Below are 23,824 nucleotides of genomic sequence, written 5' to 3' on the forward strand. Positions count from 1 at the left end.
TGGGAACCAGGCGAGCCACCCAACCCGGTGGATGTCGGGGCTTCCCCGAGCCCCTCACTGACCAGACTTCAGACTCGCTGGACGACTTGCTAGGCCTCGTTTCCTTACACGGATTAAAACAACGTGGCGGGGGGGGGGCTTGGTTTTCCAAGGAAACCCTTCAAAGCAGGACGCGCTGCCGACGGGATCAAAGAACCAAAGGAGAGAGGCCGCTCGGTGCCACTCCTTGCCATAGAAGCTCTGAAGCTGTAGTAAGGGGCATTGCCCGTGCGTTTTGTTCTCTGCCTACTTTACAGGGATCTTGATCTCTCGCTCACCCGTTTTCATTCCCACTGTGAAGTCTCTCCCAGTCCCTCCAGCCCAGCCACCCACTGCACTGTCCGTGGATCTGTGGCATCGGGCTCAAGTCACAGCTTTGTCACCAGCTAGCTATGAAAGCCTGGGCAAGTTATTTAACTTTTCTGGCCTCAGTGGCAAGCTTTCCTTTTCCCGCAGGCGGAGTTTTCAGAGACCCCTCTGTCGATGTCCTCACCACCTTCTCTCTGGTTCTAGACGTGCAGTAATGGGTTGACTATTTGTAACTGCAGGCCTCACCCTCGTTCAAATGCTAAAGGTCAGGTATACCGTCTATTGTGTCATCTCATCCTGCTGGGACTCCATCAAATGATTCAAGCCCAGGCAGAGGAGTGGAAAAGTGAGAGACGAGCTCTGGCTCGGGCTCCTGCTCCCACCTGGGCTCCCCTCCAGGTAGGGGAGTGGAAAAGTGAGACAAGGATGGGAAGGTGGCCAATAAAGAGTATATTGTCAGGCCAGCTACCACTGTGAGTGACTGCAGCTAGAACCTGTTGGAAGCCACTGTGAAGCATACACCTCAGCTATCCCAACCAGTGGACAAGAGAGGGATTTACTCACCACTCCTGCCAATCAATGGTTGAGGTCTGTCTGCTCCCTGGGGTGTAATTAATTCTCCTGCACTTCCTGCTGGCAAGTAGGTACGTAAATATTGGTGCTGGTGCTGGTAGTTGGAAGTTGGACTAGTGTGCTCTGAAGCAATGGAGACTACACACAATATCCAAGGTTAGAAACAGAGTCTAGAACCACTTCTTCCCCAGGTATTTGGCTCTCTGCTCAGCCTCCCGAGTTTCTACCTCAGCTCTTCTGGCCTCAATTTACCGCCAACTGTAACAATAGCCTGGTGCTTAATGTAACAAAAAATCCCCCCACCCACCCCACATCAAGACTAATTTTTAACCAACTGAGCCACCCAGGTGCCCCAAGACTAGGTCTTAAAAAGAGGTTCCTTCCTGAGAGACTTTAACGGTTCTGTAACATTATAGCTGCTATTATGAAGATTTGGGAAGACACAAAGCTGCTCTTACAGAATGAAGCAGCTCCTTCCTTTGTGCATTCTAATAAAACCAAGGACACTGTGAATAGTCAGGATATGCCAAATAGTAATTATATTTCTGTCTCTAATAATAGTCACATGTATTAAACATACCAAAGAGTAGAGCGTTTAACTTTTTTTTTTTTTAAAAGATTTTATTTATTTATTCATGAGAGACACGCAGAGGGAGAAGCAAGCTCCATGCAGGAGCCCTGAGGGACTCGATCCCAGGACTCTGGGATCATGCCCTGAGCCAAAGGCAGCTCAATGGCTGAGCCACCCAGGCATCCCAGTTTAACTCTTTCAAATGGACTTGAGGTAGAAGAAAAATAGTAAATCACCTCACAGGCATTCACAAGACAAAGAATTACAGGATAATAATATCACACGGAGGCCTCAGAAAGAAGTTTGGGAGCCTCACCACATCAGTAGTCCTGGCAACGCAAGCAGTAGGTCCTTTAACACCAATATTATTTCCTGAAATAATAGTTAAAAACTCACCACACCCACAATTCTTCTCTGGTGCCAATCATAGTGGCAGAGGGGAAGAAAGAACAATTAGCATCATGCCAGACATGACAGACACTCAACGTTGATCTGTTTTAATGGCAAAACTGGGATGTCATCATACTTTAGTTACAAATGAATCAAGTAGACTTGAAGTAAAAAGTATGGCTTAAGATATTCTCAACGAGTAAAAACACAGTGTGCGGGCATGTTACTTTTGGAACCCATTTCCAAGTTCCAGTACACTGGAGCCAGAGGCTAAAATGATATAAATGATATATTTAGGATAAGTAAAAAGAAATACACCCAAATTCCAATGTACACTTTGTGGCTCCAAGTACTTTGTGAGTTATTTGAACTCCTTCTGCACATTTACATAGTTTCATAAGTGTGGAGTGTATATTGGGCCAACTGGTAATAGCCCATTTAATCTATAAAGTAGACAAATGGTAGCATTAGTTGTACCACCACAGAACTCCTAGCTACTGTTGGTGCTCCAGAGTGCCATCCTCCATTATCTAGTCCTCTTGAATTAAATCTCAACCATCTCCACTGGTTGGACCATCACTCACAAGTGACTCCAAGATCTGCATCTCTACTTACCAATCCTCTTGAAAGCTTTGGATTGATATTACACATTCAACTGTTGCCTGGAAATTCCCACTCAATACCCACATAACTTAAAACCCAACAAGCTCCAAACTAAACTCATTATATCCTTACTTTCGTAACACTTGCTCCTTTTCTTGTTCATTTGTTCACCATGATTAGAATCTTGGGGTCATCTCACAGCCCATCCTAGTTCATGATGCTATTGCATTCAAGATGCTATTTCTGTCTAGAATCATCCTCTCTCTGATCCCAGACCCAGAAAAACTCTTCATTCTTGAAGACCTAGCTAAGGTGTTCTATCTCTTGTGAAGACTCACTGATCCCTTGACTGCCACAACCCTAGAATAGGGGAGTAGAGAAGTGAGACAAGGATGGGAAGGTAGCCAAGAAAGAGTTGCCATATCTACTTTTAAAATCCTGAGGCAGGGCAGCCCAGGTGGCTCAGTGGTTTAGTGCCACCTTTGGCCCAGGGTGTGATCCTGGAGACCCAGGATCCAGTCTCATGTCGGCCCCCCTGCATGGAGCCTGCTTCTCCCTCTGCCTGTGTCTCTGCCTCTCTCTCTCTCTCTGTGTGTGTCTTTCATGAATAAATGAATAATAAGTTTTAATCATATGAAATTATATAAACTCCCATCTTCTAAATTCAATGTAAAATCTACCTTCTATGGAAATATATCCTGGTTCTCTTGCTAGTTAACAACTGAAAATGAGGATTTCTTCATTACATCTCTGAGGGGGCAAAGGGAAGATAGGATTCCTCTAACAGGTGAAGCCATGGAGCTTATGTTTCAAGGAGATTTTCTGCAATCCTACAGGTTGAGTCATATTTCCTAGCACCAGTTCTAATTCTATACTCTTAATTACCATTGAGCTATTTTTTTCTCTTTTATTTCTGCTATGTTCTTTGTTTCAAATCAGATCCTCAGAAAGTAAAAGAAGATAATTGAGCATGGTATTTAAACCATTTGGTTAACACTGCATCTTATAGCGGGAGGAATGATGTCTCCTAGGTTTTGTTTTTTTAAATAATACCAAGTAAAAATTATATTTCTAGAAGGCATCACTGGATCTGCCACTCATTTTCTATTAACATTTTGGTGCGTCCCCTTTAAATCTCTGTACATAACTGAAGTTTTATCAGTTTTGTGTACTGCTGCATTATTCTGAGAGCAGTTTCCATGTTCTAAATTTTTCTCAAAAACATCCTTTCAATGGCTGCATACTTTATCTCATAGAATACCATATTTTTCACTATAACAAATCATGCTTGATGGAATCATCTTTTTATATACATATTTTTTACTTTTTACATGGAAATAGAGTAAATAAACTTAAACATGTACCCATCATCAAGCTTCAAACCATTTTTCCTCCCCTAGTTTATTTTGAAGCAAATTCCAGAGATGGCATGATTTTATCATTTTATCTACAATACACACACTTTTTTTTTTTAAATCAAATACTCTATCAGTTGCACATGAATCTTTAAACCCACATTTCTGATTCTCTCCTTAGGGTAGAGTTCAAAAATAGATTTTTAAGTAAAGGAGATGAAAATATTTTAAAACTTCTAATAATTTTGCCAGATTGCTTTGCAAAAAGGATACATACATTTATACTCACAGTAGCAACAGGAGATCCCCTCTTTTACTACCCAACCAATACCTAATCATTTGACTTCTTGAAATCCACTGAAAAAGATTTCCTCCATTGATTTCAGGCTTTATAATTTCCCTTCACCCAGAAGCTAGCAGTGAGATCTTTGAGGTTAGTAAAGAGTTGGACACAGCCTATACAGCCATGTGACTCATACAAGTCAGTCTCTGAACACCTGCTTCCTCATAGTACATAAAAATACCCACCTCATAGAGTTTTGTGGTTGAGATGCAATAGTGTTTACATGTGCTTAGTGTAGTCCTGGCACATAAAAAGGGTTCAGTAAATGGTATTTCTTTCAGACTAAAAATTCCATGAGGTCGTATCTATTACTATTTTTTTTTTTTTTTTTTGGAGGAGGTGGGTATTTGCTTAGTGTCTGAAACAGCTGGCACTCAATGTTGAATGAATGAAAAAAATTCTATTTTGAGAGTTAAAAATGATATACCATTCAAAGTTTAATTACTAATAAAGTCCTAAGTTTATTACCTATTTGCATTTCCAGTTTCTCATTTTTTAATTCATGTTCTTTGGCCATTCAAAGATGTGATTTGTCAGTTTTTACCAAATCTTTAAATATGACCATACTTTATGTCCAAAAAGTTAACATCTAAGAATTTAAAGAAACAGCTATATGCACAAATATGTTTTTTCTTTATGCTATTTAATACTTTTTGGGTTTCCTAGAATATTTTCATAACCAGAAAAAACTAATAAATGTGATCTAGGGGGGAAAAGACAAAATACAGAAACACTTCCTGTGGGAAATCACTATTAAAGAGGTTTTTAGTTGATAGACACATGAAATTTCCTAAAACAATCCTGAGAATCCCAGTGGAAGTTCATTCTGAGTCTACCATCTATTACAGATTAAACCAATTGGAAGCCACTGACATTTTTAATATTCACAAGAACTTAGTCAATGGTTCACCTATATTTACTACTCATTGTTTAATATGAATCCCTGTAGCCATCTGAAATGTTTCTGTCCAAGGGAAAGCTCTCTTCCTGGTGTCACTCTGCCTAGGTCAATGACCAACTTTAGATCCAACTGAGCTTCTCCTTTGGACTTTGCCCTTTTTTGTATAATCCATGTCCAAAGATGCATCAGGATTTGAAGCTAATGATTCTAATTGAGTCGGGACATGCCTCAATTATGGGAGGCAGTGTGGTCACGTGGAAAGAATGAGCTTTGGATTCAGGAATTAGCTTAAATCTCAGCTCTACCATTTATTAGAAATGTAATCTTATGCTTAAACCTCTACTCTTATCCATAGCAAAAGGGTAATAATGCCTGTTTATAGCATTGTTGTAAGAATTAAATCATAATATGCATGTAACTTGGTCCTGGCATGGATAGAAACTCCATACACAGGTCTCTCCTTCATTTGCCTCCTTTCCTTCAATATGAGCATCTGCTGCTATGTGATGAGAAGGGATCCCTGCAGAATACAAGGAGATGGCCATGATAGGGAGCTGAAAGTGCAGATGGAAGGGAACTAGTGGGTAGATACACAGAGGAGATTGGGCCATGGACTAGAGCTGGAAGAAACCAGCTGTTATTATTATTATTATTGGCTGTTTTGTATACACAGAAAGAGTCTCAAACAGGGAGGAAATATAGTATATGCTTTACACAGGTTGGAGGAAGGAAAGATGGGTATGAGATAGGGACATAACGAACACTATCATCCTCTTTTGATTCAGTTATGTCCCACAAAGGCAAAGGAACATTAAGCGAGGTAAATAAGGTTGATATTCGGGTGAGAAAACACAAAGATCCTAGCAAGGAAAGGAAAGGTATCTTCCTAATCTCAAACAGCAAGTTTTAGCCCTGGCAACCAAAATCATTATCTTTGACTATCAAAGGAAATGTCTAGTGAAGACTGAGACTAAAATCAAGATGTAAATTAAATCAACTGCAATGGGCAACAGTTGAGAATTATAGCCAGCCTGAAACTAGGCAGTTATTTTTGTTAAAACCTTGTGTTAGGTCACAAGCAACATATATAAAAGGCTCATCTAAAAACTATAGTAATTAATTCCAAATAGATCAATGGAACAGAATAGAGTTCAGAAACAGATCTGTATATATGTATATGGTCTTTAATGGATGACTAAACAGTTCTGCAGAGCAAGACAAAGGGCAATCATTTCAACGAATGGTGCTGGGGGCAAGTGCATCTCCATATGGAACAGAACCAAACATGATCCCTACACCACATATCACACATAAACATTAATTCCCCGCTGGACTGTAGCGTTAAATGTGAAAGGCAAATCAGATAAGCTAGGAGGGATGATTAGCCTTATCAGACATTGAAACATCTACACAGCCTCTATACTTAAATGTTGTACAAATGGTACATGAAGAGACATGTGGAAAAATGAGGATGTTAAGTCCAAGCTGAAAATACATTTTGATACAGGAACTATTATTTAATTATATGATTTGGGGTTCTAATTCAATAATTTTTGTCAGTGACCATGCTAAAGTTAATTGGAGAAGTATGTACCTAATTGTTGGGATTTTTTTTTTAATGGTCTAAAATAAACTCTTTTAATTGCACATTTGTGTCTCCGGTCATCTGTGGGGTGAGAAACCCCCCTCCTCACTCCCAATCCCAGCTACATGGGTACAATCTGAGGTCATGGTCTGGCTGTCGGTGAAGGGGTGAAGGTGGGTGCAGGGTTGGCTCAGGGATCTGCACCAGTCGGTACCTGTCTCTTCAGGGCAGGGAGCTCAGACCGTGGTTGTGCTTGCACTGCTTCAGGGCCTCGCTGAAGCCCTCACACAGGGACAGGTCACTGAGTGGTGGAGCAGTCCAGGAACCGCCTGAGCTCGTAGGCGCAGGGCCGCATCTGCTGGGGCTGTGGTGCGGGTGCGGGTGGAGGCCTGCTGAGCGGCGGGCTGGGCGGGCTCCGAGCTGCCCCCGCTGAAGGCTCCGGTCAGGGCGCTGCCCACGACGTGCCCCACAGCCGAGCCCACCGCCACCCGGTGGATGGACGGATGGACGGTGGATGGCGGTGGATGGCCGCCATCTGCGGGCAAGGGGTAGGGTTAGTCCCGGCCGCCCCCCCCCGCCCCCCCCCCACCCCGACCTGGGAGCAGCTCCCGGCCACCAAGCCCGGCACCCTCCCCATGAGGACGCGACAACCGACCCAGGCGCCTAACTGTTGGGATTTAAGTCTGGGGAGAGGATTATAGGGAAACAGACACACACATATATATGTATATATTGATATATATATATCAATGTTTAAATTTTGAAGAATAAATATACATTACCTTTATAATTTAAAAACAGCTAAAATCAGATCTGGTGATCAATCATGGTAAAGATATACAAATGTGCATGGCAATAGCAAGCTGTGTGAACTGGCTTTATAGAGATCAAACTAAAATTCCAGTATAATCAGATCTAGCTAATAAACATTAAGTTAAAATAAGTCTTATAAGGGATAAGCAAATGACAAAATGAAGACATTTTTTATTCAAGAATATGGAAGCTCTTTGGACTTAAGACACAAACCTTTATTCTATAAAACTTTTATAAGTTTTAAAAAGCCACAGAATACCATGAATTAAATGTATGATAAAAAAAGAAAACAAGATTACATTGGGGCAAAGTTATTTTAAATATGGTACATTTCAAAAGACAAATTTTACAACGGGAGACTTTTAAGTTTGATTTTTCTACTAAAGGGCTTTTCTCTTTATTAAACAAAAACAACTTCTTGAACCATTAGTTGTAAAATTTATCAAACTGGCAATCTCCTTGGTAACAGGCAAAGCCTGGTGAAATATGTAAAGCAATTTACATCTAAGATTAGAAGGCTAATTTTGGTATTACTGCATAGGCTTAGTATTATTGCATAGGTTCCAAATTTATTGTAAAACTCTAACTTCTTCATTTCAGATTTGCTGTTGCATCTTCCTATTCACCATCTAATGGTGGAAGCACCACCTTGTGGCAAAAATAGGAGCTTCTCGATGACAGAAGTCAAAGACTGATTAGCTAGATGAGAGGGACAAACAACTCAGTGGGCTTCTGGGGAACTAGTGATATAATTCTTTCTATTCCTCAACCTGCATAGAGATGCCATGAGCATTCACTTTACAATCATTTATTAAACCACATGAGTTTTCTGGTTTTGTACTTTGTAATTTTAAAAGTTTGGGGGGGGACTGTTTCTTTATACTTGAATTAAGTCATTTGCCTAAATAGTTGAAATTTCTAAGCACCAGTCATACTTCTAGAATTTCCTAAAACTATAATGCATTCTTAACCTTGTAAATGCACTGCTATTATTTTTATGATAGGAACAAGACATCAGAAAGAGTTATTTTCTTTGGTAAATGATGGAAGGATTTTTCCCTCCAAAGGTTTGCATCACTGCTCTCTCAGCCTCTAAGAACAACTTAACTGCAGGTGCTCTGCAATCATCTGGAATCACCTATACACACCTGTATTAACACGTCTGAAAACCCAGAAAACCCTAGGTTTTATGGCATCAATACAGAACATCAAGGCTAGATGGCATATTTAACTATGTAACAACACTGTATCAGAAAGGATTTTCTTTCATGTTTTATTTACCTTATTGAAGGGACATGGCACTATTAACAAAATGACTTGGGTTAGCTAAGAATTTCACTTCTCTAACTGCCATAGAATTATTTTTCCTAGGAGCTAACTGCATGACATTACCATTCTCATACCGTGGTGCAATTTTTAGAGAAAAAGTCTTATTCTTTTTCCTTAAGAACTTGTCAGCATGCTTTTGTGACTGCCTCCTTCACTACGACCTTCAACCAAGCACATCTCTGTGGCAGGTGAGAAAGAGCCATTAGCAGACACTGACTGTCCTGTGCAGGGGTAGTGCTACACTGCCCAGATACCACCACCAAACCAGCTTTCATTCTACATGGAAAGCAACTCTCATACCTGGCTTCTTTTCTGCTGGGAAGATTACAAAGGTGGGGACATGTACCTGAGACTATTTCATAGGACAACACCTTCACTGATTTAATGCTGATAACCAGTATTTATGTTTCAGTTAGGTACAGAAAATATATTTTTAAAAAATATAACATGTTTTATCCCAATTTATCTCAGAGAATATCTCAGATCTTGATCAAGACAATTTCAAAGGGCTACAATATGGAGAGAGCCACTAGGCAAATGTTCCATCTTTTATAATCCGACATAGTCCAGATGTGGCCATGTCAGTAATCATGAATATTGCTCAGTCAAGTGTTTAATTCTCCAAATGAAGAAATGTTAGGCTGTTATACCGCCAAGATCCGTGACTTTCCTAAGGAGTCTTTAGATACAGCTACCTCAGAGATGAAAAGAAGGAATACTCCAGGAGGTGTTGTATCAGTCTTCAGATGGAGATGGAATTACTGAACTTAAATGTGAAGAGGTCAAATTGCTATGTCCCCCTTGAACACGAGTAAGGAAACATAAGCTTGCCCATGGCCATAACCCCTTGAATGTGCCTGATTGTGGAAGCTCAGCACGGTCAGGCCTGGTTAGTACTTGGATAGGAGAAAATACAAACTTAACAAGGCTGCCTCACTAAGATTTCTGGAACTGCCCATATCCGATGTTAGGATAAAATATTATTATTATGAAGTTTTGGCATTCATAGTCCACAGAAGTTATATTTCGATAATTTAATCTAATATTATCATGGTGCTCAACTGACCACTCTACCTAAAAAAGCTCTTCAATATTTTCTAAGAAAAATACAGTTAAGAGTAAGTTGTTGTTGTTGTTGTTTTAACACTTTTTCTTGTAGAAATAGATGAGAGCTCTGGAAAAAGACAAAGAACCATGACGAATGAAGAAAATAACTAATGGGCACCCAATGGGAATGCAATCTTTTGAAACTTAATAATTCTGAGATTGTTCTATTTTTTAATACAAATACATCTCATTAGTCAAAGCATAAGGTACTCCTAACATTCAAAATCTCAGGTGGCTGACACTATTGCAAGAAAAAGAATAATACATAGTAACAAACAGCGAGCTTAGGCACAGTTTCACATAGATGTGTTTTACCTTCTGGAAACCCAGAATCTAGAAATTACTAAAATTATAAAGGGGTTACATTTTATAAGCTCTTTCTCTCAATTTCAGCTAAATGTAACTACAATAAAATATTCACATAGTCTTTGTTCATGAAGCAGAAACACAGAGTGATAGATTTTCTTTTCAAACCTTTCTTTCAAACCTCTGATGAATGGTATTGAAGCAAAGCCCTCATTCAGTAAGATGTATACTAATATCTGTGAAGAAAATAACACTCTGATTTTATAGAGAGCCCCAGGTAATGTTAACAACTAAAATAAAAAATAAAGAGAACCAATGTTGTTCTGTTATGTCCTTGAGCTGGGAAGGTTCTCAATTAAAAGAGTCATGTACAGGAAATGCTACTCAAAAACATAAATTCTTACACATTTCCCTGTTAAATAAGTCTCTTTCAAATTCTTTAGGTAACAGCAAAAACAATCTTCAACTGTAAACTCTTAGCTTGCATGTTTTGATTTTTCCTGAATCTTGAAAACTTCAAAGTGCCATTAAATATATTATCTTCTGTTTCTTCTTAAAGAATTAATGTTCATAAAAGGATCATCATCGTCATCCTGAAATCACATACAAATTTATGTGAGTGATTGTTCCACGCTTCACTCAGACAAGACAGACATGGGTAAACAATAATACCAGTAAAAGCCATTTCCTCCTTTCACATGAGGCAGACATTCATTTTTCTATTTCCGTTATAAATATGAATAGTTTGTTAATTTATCTTATCCTCTCTTCTCTGGTAGCTATTTCACTGTTAAAATAAGTAAGTCAATAAAATTCTTAGCAAGCACTGAAAATAACTGTGAGATATATATATCTGTGTGTGTGTGTGTGTATGCCTACAATATATACCATATACATTTCTCTCAATTATTAACTTTAATAAAGGCAAATAAGGTGTGGGTAACCCAGGAAAATTAATATTCTTTAAGTCATTTCTGTTTGCTTTTTGTTTTTGTATGTGTGTGTGTGTGTGTGTGTGTGTGTGTGTGTGTGTTTTTTTTAAGATTTCATTTATTTATTCATGAGAGACACAGAAAGAGGCAGAGATACAGACAGAGGGAGAAGCAGGCTCCCTGTGTGGAGCCTGATGTAGGACTCCACCCTAGGACCCCGGGATCACTGAGCCAAAGGCAGATGCTCAACCACTTAGCCAACCAGATGTACCTCTGCTTTTTGAATAGGTTTTTTTCCAGTTACATTTTATTACTGGTGTTACCTAATGTTCTGGAAACTCACCCCCTTAAATAATGAAACCACATGACCTAACTCAGAAATAGCTGTAATTTTTATTTCCCGTTACCCATTTCATGCTAGCAGTAGACAGCTACTCTCAGACTGCTGCAAAAAACCACCTAACAAATCAATCTTTCAAATATCTTTCTGGAAAAAGAAGTAGTATGAAAGGTCCCGTGCTGGAATGAGGCTGAAGATTATATGCATAGTAACAGCAGACAGGAATATCAAATACCAGTACTAACAATTTAGTTAAAGAGAAGGAAAACCAACAAACTTCAGATAAGCCCAAATTATAAGATTTAATAAGGATAAAATGATTCTTATGTATTCTCTAGCTAAATATTAAGAAAGCAAATTTGCTTGTAAATTTTTGATTTATGTTTAAGATACTAATAAAAAGGGATAATTATTTGGTGTTAGGCTTTGTTGATGGAATCAACACATTCAAACGTTAGCTAAGTTAGCTATCTCTAGTGAGAAATGGAGTCCTTAAAAAGTACAAGTCACATTTAGTAATTCATTTTCTGCCACATTTAGTAATTCATTTTCTGCTATTAACAAAGGCAGAACTTATTAATCAACCAGAGATAAATCCAAACTTCGGCATAATAATTTGCTAATAGTTTTTCCTTGTAGTTAACATGAACTCTCAATCTCTAACTGTAACATATTAACATGTCTATCTAGATGCTTTAGAATGAACAATGAGTACAGCCACTTGCTTTCCTCCCAGAGGCAACATGGTAGTATTTCACAGGTAGACGGAGCTCATGCTGCCATTTTTCTCTGTAGCCTGAACTACAGAGTGGGTCTTCTCCTAAAGCTGGCTCAAAACACAGCTGGGATACAGGAACATGACAGCAACAGGTGAAGCTCCAAATGAAAGGTCTGAGTCATATGCTACAGCAGGGATGAACATGGAAGACATTATGCTAAGTAACATAAGCCAGTCACAAAAAGATAAATACTGGGACTCCACTTATGGCAGGTATCTAAAGCAGTCCAATTCATAGAAACAAAAAGTAGAATGGTGGCTACCAGGGGCTGGGAGGAAAGGGAAAAATGAAGAGTTGTTCAATGGTGAAGATTTTTAATTCTGGAAGATGAAAAAATTCTGGAGATCTATTGCACAAAAGTGAATATATTTAACTCTAGTGCACAGCACAATGAAAAATGTTTAAGATAGCAAGGTTTGTACCACAATTTTAAAAACTTTAAAAATAAAAATAAAGAAATGGGGCTCCTGAGCGGCTCAGTGGGTTAAGTGTCTGCCTTCAGCTCAGGTCACAAGCTCATGATCCTCAGATAGAACCCTGCAGGGGCTCCCTGCTCAGTGGGGAATCTGCTTCTTTCTCTCCCTCTGCCACTCCCCACTGCTTATACACACACACACTCTCTCTCAAATAATAGATAAAATCTTTTTTAAAAAATAAAGAAATCGGGCAGCCCAGGTGGCTCAGCGAGTTTAGCGCCGCCTTCAGCCCAGGGCATGATCCTGGAGACCCCGGATAGAGTCCCATGTCTGGCTCCCCACGTGGAGCCTGCTTCTCCCTCTGCCTGCGTCTCTGCCCTTCTCTCCCTCTCCCTCTCTCTCTCTCTCATGAATAAATAAAATCTTTTAAAAAAGTTAAAAAAAATAAAAATAAAGAAATAAAAATAAAGAAATGAAAGGGGTTATAGAGTTAAGAGAAACACCTTAAAGTAATTCATCAAAAACTAGCAAAGGCCCCTCAACTCGCTGCCATGGAGAAAAGGGAAAGGCCAGGCTTTAATGTAGCTGAACCAATGAATGAGTAAAACCAAGAGGCTAGTCTTGAGTCTGCCTCTTCCTACTCCTGCTCATTCAGTTTAGAAGAGATTTGATAGTTTTCTGGCCCAGACAACCACCTGAAATTGGAGTTTCTTTCACACATCCTGCCATGTGTCCAACACCTGAACACCTCTGTAAATGAGAAGCACCACCATGTACCATTTTATTAATGAAATGTGTAAAGGATATATGGAGGACTTAATAAATACTTTATTAAAATAACATTAAAAATTTCCAGAGTATCACCATCAGTCCTCCAAATATAAATGACAGAAGCTGAGAAAAACTATTCTGGATCCATGATTCATAGGGCAAATTAAACAAGAATTCAGTGAATATCATATATTTTAAAAATTGGCAGGCCTTTTATATCTGAGCATTTACATTTACAGGTACTCAACAAATGCTACTTGTTGACTCTTAACATTAAGTATAGTTCAAAGGAAGTTATCAACTAAAGTATTTTAAAAAATTATTTCCAGCAACTAGCTTAGTAGTCCTTATTCAAATTTTATAAACACCTAAAAATTAATAAAGATTTAACAATATTACTTTATTACCTCATCTGATTCAAAATCGACCCCTTTAGCTATTTGGCTCTGGGACATGCGCTTGCTTGATGATGTGCTCGACCACCTGAGGCAGAAACATGGAAAAAACAGGAAAATGAACCAGAGAAATCATCAGAAACGCCTTTTTAATAAAGTTCATTTTTTCCTTCTAGTAGCAGCCAGGATTAAAAATAGCTAATGCCTTCCCTTCAATCTATATTAGAGACATAAAAACTCAATGGTGAGGAGAAGGACTCTGAGGCTAGGGCCTGAATTCCAGTTTTGTCATTTACTGGCTATGTGGCTTCAGGCAACTTACTTAGCCTCTCTGCCTCAATTCCCTCATCCATAAAATGAGGATAGTAATACATTTTTTAGAGATTTACTATGTAAATATACCAAAAGACTTAAATCAGTGCCTGACATACATGAAACACCACACCAATACTTGTTTATTATTACAGTGTTTAGCATAAATTAACGTGCATCTACTACCATCCCCATTCCTGAAAATTTTAACACTGAAATACTTTTTTATTCAAATATCAATTATGTTTCTTTAACAGGATAAAGGGATTTCAGAAGAGGCTCGCTACTTTCTAGGGTTGCCTCATTGTTTGTATTATTCATGTTCAATCCAAATCAAATAGCATATATATCTGAGTGCTTGCTCTTTTTCAGGTACTGTGAAAGGCCCGGGGAAATATCAGCGAACAAGAAGAGCATGATTCCCATCCTTCTGAAGCTTAACTCACATGGAACTCACATTCACGTTTTTTTTTTTTATCAGTAAGAATTCTAAATCCTCTTAGATCAGGCCGCTTCAGCCTATCCAGACTGCCTGGTTTTTACTGCCTATGAACAAAGAACAGTTTTCCCATTTTGAAATGGGGTACACTTCAGTAGTTATATAAATACCTACAAAATATCCTTAATGTTGCCTCTAGGTTTGCTAAGCCTAAAATATTTACCATCTGGCCCTTTAAGAAAGTTTGTTGGCTTCTGTCTTGGAGGAAAGCAGCATTTGTGAATTCTTAGCTAATAATTTATTATCACACTTTGGAATGTTAAAACAAAAGAAATATGTTTGAAGGTCTTGTCTGGATAAGCAGGTTAGAATCAAGGTAAGGTGTCAAAAGGAAAAAGAAAAAACCCACAGGTTCCTGCACATAAAAGTAAAGGACAGGAGGGAACAACATGACTTTAGGAGTAGAGATCCAGGAGATTTCTCAAGGGAAATCTGTGGAGTGCCCATCCTCCATACTTGACCTAAGCAGGAACTGGTCAGTGTGGACCCTTTTTCTATGTGTGACAGGAAGCAGATCATCAAGAACAGAAGGCCACAATGCCAAGGTGGCAGAGTGAGGCTAATGTGTTGTTGGGGGGCTGGACAAACGGGGGTGGGGGGTTATGGGAGGAAATACCCATTGAGACCTGATTCTGCTTCTGATGTGTCCCCAAATAACCAATGGGACCCAGAAACAAGCCAGTCATCCATGATGGACAAGAAACAAGCCAGTCATCCATGATGGACAGTGGCTCACCTGATCACTAGCAAGGGTCCTAAGTTCTGCCTTGAGGGAGCCCAAAGAGCTACTGATCTCCTCTGTGAAGGATTCCCTATCCTTAGAAATCAGTGGGGGAGAGAAAAAGAAATGGTTATACTGTTTTAATTGCTGGGTCGAATAAATGGGCCTTTTCTAGATATGAGAATGAGTTTAACTTGATTAGCTTCATGTGGATGGGTAAAAAAAATAGAGAGGGTGTATCAAATTGAGTGCCAGAAGCTCTAAGTTTTTCTCCCTTTTTGTTTGGATATCATTTGGAGCCATAAATTAAAGTTCCTATCTAAAGATGTTCAGCCAAGAAGTCAGTTGTAGCAGTGTCATAAACACTAGGTAACATGTTAAATTGGCCTTACATTGGGCAGTCCTGGTGGCTAGGCGGTTTAGCACCACCTTTGGCCCAGGACAGGATCCTGGAGACCCGGGATCAGTCATGCTCCCTGCATGGAGCCTGCTTCTCCCTCTGCCTGTGTCTCTGTCTCTCATGAATAAATAAATAAAATCTTTAAAAATAAAAAAAAAATAAACTGGCCTTATATTGTGCCTGGCACATAAAAGGTGCCGCAAAAATGTGAGTTCTCCACCACTCCACGGTTTAACAGAATCCTCTCAATCTCCGTTCCTCTCCCCCGCCCCATGGGGTTGAGTCTTCTGTTCACTCTTTTGAGGGAAGTTGTTTTATCTGCCACATCTATCAAACCTGAAGGGTCCTCTTATTCCCAGTATAAGAACAGAGCTTGGAACAACTTTTCTAGGGAAAAGTAGGCTTTTTGTTACCCATCTGGCAGAAGGCAGTTTCACAACTGGAAGTGATTTCCTTTTTCAAGTCACCTGCTGGGCACATTAGTGCTTTTTATTGCTAACCATTCCTCCTGCTACTCTTGCTCTATTTTCCCTTGCTTGTTATTTAATTTATTTAACAAACACTTATGGAGCTGTTACTGTGTGCCAGGCACTGTACTTAGCAATTTATAAATACTCACTTAGGTCTCATAACCCTATGAGGTAAATACTATTATATTCATTTTATAAATGAGAACATGGAGGCACAGAGAGGTTTAAAAAAAAAAAAAAAGCCAAAAAACTTGTACAAGGTCCATACCTACTAAGTCAAAGAGCCTAAGTACTGTAAATTATAATCAAAATAACCAAGGCACCAGTACACAATTCTTTAAAACCAACCTAAAATTTGTCATTCAGTTGATGTCATCAGACACAAATCTGCTGTGGCTGATTTCAGATCTGCTGCCAAAACGTTAATTTCTAAATTGCCTCTCATCATTTAAATGGTTCTTACTGCCTGTACAATGGTTTGAGAGGTGAATCTATTATGCTACGAAGCGACAGCAGAGACAGTTCTGGAGCAGAATGCCTGGCTGTGTGACTACCTGGGCCACTGTAGGTAAGTCATTTAACCTCCTGTGCCTCACTTTCTTCCAAGGGACTTTAGGGATAATGTGGTACATGTGAGCACCACACAAGCTAATACACATGTAAAGGCTCAGAAGAGTAAACAATTCAGCTATTTTTACTATCTCAAGAGTAAATAAGAATGAAACAAACATTTATTCTACCGAAAAGTAGACAACCCAAATGGTCACAAAATCAAGACATTTTTCTTTAATACCCTTAAAATGTATGTCAAATGTACTAAAATATTTTCATTAGTTCCAATAATGAAAAAAAAGGCCCTCGTGTAAGCTAAAATTCTATATTCCTCTCAACTACTGATGCACTACTGGAAAAAAAAGAAAAAAAAAAAAAAAACACCTCAGAAAGTTACACTTCTTTGTGTGTGTGTTCTAATTCACAAAGACAAGACTGGCCAAACAAGTGCTGGAAGGGACAACTCTTTTCTTTCGATGGACTGACGTATCTTCATATTCTTTCAATAAATCTTCTTTTCCCTAAGCAAATTTGAGTTAGGTTTCTATTGGCTGGAACCAAAGGAATCCTTAAACTCAAGTTTAAGACAGTAACTTAAGACTGAGAAATTCAAGTAAATCTTCATATGAGCCAACTACTGCAATTTATCCTCAACTCTGGACCACAAATATACAATCTGACCTGTATCTGAGCCCAAGTCTTGGGATTTTGCATTCCTTCTACCAAGGGCAGCAATGGCTTTGGCAACTCTGTACTCTTCTGGGTCTTTCTCATGTGCTGCTACTTTTTCTAAATTCTAAAAGTTGAAACCCAGGTACTGGAACACAAGCCTTCTTTTCTTTCTACCTTCTCTTTTAAGGTGATCGATCCATTCCAATGGCCTTCAAGTTAAGTATTAGGGTATCAGTTATGTGCTGTTGAGAGGTAAATTTATGTATCATTCAAACCTCTTATCTGAGCTCTAGACTCAATATATCCAATTGCCTACAACCACCACCTCCCCATATAAATTTCACAGGCAGCACAAACTTTCCACATCTAAAGCAGAACTTTTGATTATCTGCCTATTATCCCTTTACAAAAATCAGTTTCTCTTCTTTTATGCCTTTCTAAGTATTAAGCGTTCCAGCAGGAAGCCTGGAAGTCAATCATGATACCTCATTCTCTCTCACTCCAAATATTCCATTCATCCCCAACTTCTGTGATGTCCACCTCACAGTACACCCTGAAACCATCTATTCTCCCCCATTCCCCTGCTACCACTCTGGTGGCAAGCCTCCATCATCTCTCTTCTGGGGGACTACACTCCTTTCAGGTCAGTCTACTTGTGCCCTGCCTCCTGTACCACAGGGATCCTTTGTAAACTTAATCCAGATGGTGCCACTACTCTCTCAAAAGCCTTCCATGGATTTGCCTACATTTATAATACAGTCGAAATGCCTTACCCTGCTCTGCTGTTCCTGTTTCATGATGTATTCCTGACTTTCCTATTCTTACCTCAAATTCTTTTCCGTGTTTTAGTCATTGGCTCCTACACTACAGGGAGTTTGTTTCTTTTCCAGGAGACTCTGCATGTGCTTTTCCCTCTGCTTTTTGCAAGGCCAAGTCTCTCAGTAAGATTTTCACTTAAACGTAACCTCCTCAGAGGCCTTCCTCCCTTTCCAAGCAGATGTCTGTGGCCTGTCACATTACTATCTAATGATGCACCCTAATAATTTTGTAGGGGCCAATGGTGGGCCACCCCAACATGGGTTACTTTGGCATGAAGATTATTTTGAATTAAAAAGCAATCAAAACTCAGCAGATTCAGGAAAAGCTCTTTACCTTCTTCTCAAATACTTAAAAAGGATTTCGATATTGAGCCTGTTCTATCACCATAGATAGGTAACTACATTATGGTATGAACCACATATGGTAGACAGAGAGGAACCTAGCAAGATCAACGTCCTGTCTGTCCTACTGATTGAGTGGCCCATCAAACATTTGTTTATACCAAGCATGTGCTCTCTTTCACCTTCCTGTGAATTGCTTTCTCTCCCATTGACATCTAAGACCCCTATCCCCTTTCTCCTCAGTCCAGAATGACCTATAATACCTCATTTTGTCAGTTTGGAATTTCCTGTTTGTGTGGATTCCCCCTACATTTGAAATTAAATTTGATTTCCTCCTATTTATCTGTCTCATGTCAATTTGATTCTTAGCCCAGCGAGAAAGACCTTGAAGGGCAGGAGAAATTCTTCCTCCCTGACAATTTCTTCTAAGCATTCTTACACACCTGTTCATCATCACCCCCCATGTTGCCTACCTTCTTTGTCAAGCCTTTGATAACCTATTCTAGAAGACAGTGTCACTTCCGTTAGATTTCATTACACTTGAACATTTACATTGTTGGATATTAGTGCCTTATAATTAACATACTGCTAAAGTGGAAATCCTCAAAGGAGGGAGACATTTCTTCCATATTTCTACCCCCAGCTCCTAGCATAACGTTTAACTGAACAAATATGTGGATGTGGAACTATACCTACCAATTTTCTCAACACAGACACTTAGTTCACATAAAGTATATATTCTCAAGGTCAAAATCACACCATAGGAATGAAAACTGGCTCAAAGGTATAGGGTAGGTGAAAAATTTGAGATACTACAATGGTTTTGGCCTGTCCCAAGCTCAATCCTACGCAGCAAAATTTCATTCTTTAGTATTTAATTTCTCTTGTTATTTCAATTCATCTAAATCATATTGAATTTTTATCCTTAGGTAACAAAACACAACGTTGAGATCATGGAAACAAGGGTGAGAAACACTGAGGTAGAGTGTTTTCTCATTCTCTCCCTTACAGCTAACAGCTCCTGCTCAGGCATTACTCTCAAATGTCCTTCCCCACCCTTCTGCTCCAGATGATTCCTATCTTCAAAACCTCAGCTAAATGTAAATTTAGTGAATTTTACTTCCTCTAGAAAGCTTTTTCTTCTTTCATAGCCCATAATTCTTGTTCCATTTTCTAAGGGCCTATGAACACTCGCACCTAGTCTGCATCATAAAATTTCACACATAATTATGTACTGACTCATCATCTTTTAATGGATTGAAATGTGTTCATCTCTCTTTTCCACTACAACTTATGTTGCCTAAAGGCAGTAAGCATTTTAAAACATTTATTCTATCCCCCATCAGACCTAATATAATGCTCACAGAAAAAAAGAATTAAAACAAGCTCCTGATTATTTTCTTAAGTAGAAATATTCATTAACTGAGCTTCAGTTAAGCAGTGTCCACCTACAATACTAACACAGAGAAATGCTACCAGTGCAACAAGTCAAGCTTTACAGTAATAGCAAAAATGGCAAAAACCAAAAGGACAGGAAAAAGCACACAAGTGCTCTGAAGGCAGGAATATTCAATGTGCTCCTCTTTTTAGTGTTCAGCACAGCACCCTGTGTAACTCAGTATGTAAAAATGCAAAAATGAAGAAGAGGGGCTGAAATCAATTATTAAAACAAAACAAAACAAAACAAAACTATTTTTTGTTAATTAGAGAGAACATAGAACTCCACTAGGAAAATCCTTGAGTAATAAAGGCAAAACAAATTACAGTTTAAGTTTTATTGAAAAATACTTGCAATAATGCTACATCACCTCTATGAACTAGCCTTTGCTCATTCATTTCCCTATTTACTTGACCAGCTGAAAATAAATCTGTTAAACTTCTATGGCACAGAAAAACATAAAGGTAGAATTCTGGATAATTGAAAGTTTTTTCAGATGTTTTCTTTTTGCAGAAAAATCACTGCACCTACCTTTGTTCTGTTTTTGAAGTGGTAGGAAAAATGTCTTCTTCCACATCTGACTCATCCACCTCAATCACCTAAGGGAAAAACAAAACAGTCAATAGTTTTTATGAGAATGGAACATCTGAATAAAAACAAATAGCTGAATTAAAAAAAAATGTTTTAATATACAAAAAAAAAAAAGTCAGAAAAAAGGGGGCAGAAACCACATTAGTAAAGAGTAATTGTTAAAACTGAAGCTTAGGGGCGCCTGGGTGGGTCAGTCAGTTAAGTGTCTGCCTTTGATTCAGGTCATGATTCCAGGATCCTGGGGTCAAGTCCCCACATCAGGCTCCCTGCTCAGCAGGGAGTCTGCTTCTCCCTCTCCCTCTGCCCTTTCCCCCTGCTTGTGCTCTCTCTCTCTCAAATAAAATCTTTTTTCTTTTTAAAAAGATTTTATTTATATATTCTTGACAGACACAGAGAGGCAGAAGGAGAAGCAGGCTCCCTTTGGGGATCCTAATGCAAGACTGGATCCCAGGACCCTGGGATCACAATCTGAGCCAAAGGCAGATGTTCAACCACTAAACCACCAAAGTGCCCCATAAATAAAATCTTAAAAACGAAACAACAAAAAAACCCCCCTGAAACTTAGCCCGAGCTCCCTCCAATGTCACTCTTCAATCACAAATGGTATCCTATGCATGCATGTCTGAGCTCACTTTTCTCCTGGACACCAACAGCAGCCAGGTATCTAGAAGAACATGCAGTTAGACTGGTGAATGACTCACACAGGGTCATGTGCTGATGGTACCTGTGGTTTTCTCGGGTTCTAGTGAGGAGTCAGACAATTAGTGTTCCATTCCCAGTTTAAAATTAGGTATAAGACCATGTGGGAAGTACTACCTTTTTATTACATTCATCCCAGTTAAACACCATTTGTTAGTTTTACGTGTCTCAGGAAAGATACTTGTTATTCTTGATTCTATCATCCAAAATACTACTTACTCATTCCTCCACATTCTGTGTTAGCTTGACATTCAATATACACATTTGCTATGTTTTCAACTAATGAATGAAGCCAAGGACAAAACAGTGAAAAAAACACCTGAGTTCTCCCCCTCCAGGCTAATACTGAACTATTAGTAAAAAATTGTTAAATGCAATTGCTTAAGAAGCTATGAATCCACCCAACATTTCTGCATTTTGTCATAAAACTATTAGAAGATTGTCTTATGTGCCTTGAAGGAATCAAATGTATTCAATTCTCCTCCAATCTATCACTGTGTAACCATAATCAAAAAATGAAGGAAAAAATTAGCACTTGATCCCTTTGAATTCATGCCTTATAAGAGAAAATTCTAGAAAAGCTACCTTGTGGATGTGCTCATTTTGTTTTTAGATGATCTGGAGTGATAGCAGGCAACAGCTGAATGCAAATAAAATGGAGCTCAGGATAAAAGTTAGTGCCAGTACACCCACATAACAACAACAGGAAGAAGGGGGGAAAGAAGATGAAATTAAGGGAGTTAAAAGGACAAAATAAGAATCAGGGCAGAGAAGTGTCCTGGAAAAGGAGGGTGGCCAATCATGTCACATATTGAAGGGATGAAGAATGAAATTTGAAAAAATGTTGCTGAGACAGGTATGAAATAGAACACTGACTCTCAATGGGAAGGTGGTAATAACTATTATTTTGGAAACTTATGGGCATGTCTGGAGACACTGCTGATTGTCATAATTAAGGGAGTTGCTACTGGCATCTAGAGGGTAGAGGACAAGATGCTGCTAAAAACTCTACAAGGCAGAGGACAGTCCCTTCCAGTGAATTACCTGGTCCAAGACTTATCTGGTCAATAGTGTTGCTACTGAGAAACCCTGATGCAGAGGGAAGAGTACTGCCTTAGGAATAAAGAGATGCGGGTTTTGAAAGTAAGGTAAGACGAGAGTCAAGCCCACATAAAATCTTGGAATCCAAAGGAAATTCAGAGGCTTATGTTAAATCTAGAGCTTAAGAATGAGGTCCTTACATTCTGACAGCTTAGTTTGTCTTAAGTCTAGCTCCAGTCATCAGCACATAAGCCACAGTGTTGGGGTCCCTGGGTGGCGCAGCGGTTTGGCGCCTGCCTTTGGCCCAGGGCGCGATCCTGGAGACCCGGGATTGAATCCCACGTTGGGCTCCCGGTGCATGGAGCCTGCTTCTCCCTCTGCCTGTGTCTCTGCCTCTCTCTCTCTCTCTCTCTGTATGACTATCATAAATAAATAAAAGTTAAAAAAATAAAATCGGAGGGTCCTGTGAGTTTAAAAAAAAAAAAAAAAGCCACAGTGTTGTGAGAGGATAAGAAATAAAAGGAAGCCAGATTTAAGTAAGACCTCTATATGCACTGAACTCCAATTTTCAGTATTAATATTTCATGCATGGACTTTTTTGGCTCAATATTATTTATCCTCAGAAATCCATAAATGTATGTATGCAGTAATATTTTTAATCATGAGATACATTATTTAAAAAAAAAAATCCTAGAAGCCCCCAGTCTGGAGAATCCATAAAGTTCTCTCCAGCTTTAATGTTCCCCACTTTTTCTTCTTTTATTTACTTTGTAGATCAAAGAATTGACAATTCATAATGCAGGGAGCATAAATTATTAACACACAACTATAAAACTTTTTATCTTACCTCTGAATAATTCTTAGTAGCAACATTTCGGGACGGCTGCTGTCTTGTAGATTTAAAGGCTATAATGCAAAAGAATAAACATCCTATGTTATTCCTAAAGTAACTTAGAAAAATTTGTACATATCTTTAGCTGAAGATTTTGTAAGCTCTATTTACAAAAATCCATGATGGCCAATTGTAAAACCATTTATGTTTTTTAAGATCTAAAGGTCTAAAGGGAGGTGGGATTACATGTTCAAATAAATCAGTGCTTAGCTGCCAGTCTCCTAACTTCCTGACTTACTCAACAGGTGATGTTCATAAATACACCTGTACTAGAAATATTTTACAGAGAACTACATGAAGGATAAAACCTGATCATCTAATGGATTAAACTCCAAATATGTTGAAGGTAACTCTCGTAATGTCTTCTTTCTTTTACAGTTGGCAGTATCTTTCCTTGTGGCTATATTAGGAGCCATGCGGTTCTGGTAAGAGCTTTCTTTTCCTCTACTTTGTTATCCATATTCAGTACCTAAGAAATAGTCCAGAGGAAATCCTAGAAAACAGTGTATTTTTTATGCTA

The 23,824-nt window shown here is 38.9% G+C and overlaps 1 protein-coding gene across 4 annotated transcripts in view; it reads right to left on the minus strand.

Moving 5' to 3' along the window:
- Nucleotides 1-7,675: 7,675 nt before the first annotated feature.
- The window catches only part of MRE11 (MRE11 double strand break repair nuclease), a 73,569-nt gene continuing 57,420 nt past the window's right edge, over nt 7,676-23,824 (minus strand). For all 4 annotated transcript variants that reach the window (XM_077867498.1, XM_077867497.1, XM_077867496.1 and 1 more), the window contains 4 exons: nt 23,260-23,318; nt 20,613-20,680; nt 13,870-13,945; nt 7,676-10,817 (listed from right to left, as the gene is read on the minus strand). In XM_077867498.1, coding sequence (XP_077723624.1) covers nt 10,761-10,817; nt 13,870-13,945; nt 20,613-20,680; nt 23,260-23,318 — 260 coding nt within the window. In that variant the 3' untranslated portion in view covers nt 7,676-10,760. The remainder of the gene's footprint in view (nt 10,818-13,869; nt 13,946-20,612; nt 20,681-23,259; nt 23,319-23,824) is intronic.

This window comes from Canis aureus, chromosome 23 (assembly GCF_053574225.1).
Source record: "Canis aureus isolate CA01 chromosome 23, VMU_Caureus_v.1.0, whole genome shotgun sequence".
NCBI classification, from domain to species: domain Eukaryota; kingdom Metazoa; phylum Chordata; class Mammalia; order Carnivora; family Canidae; genus Canis; species Canis aureus.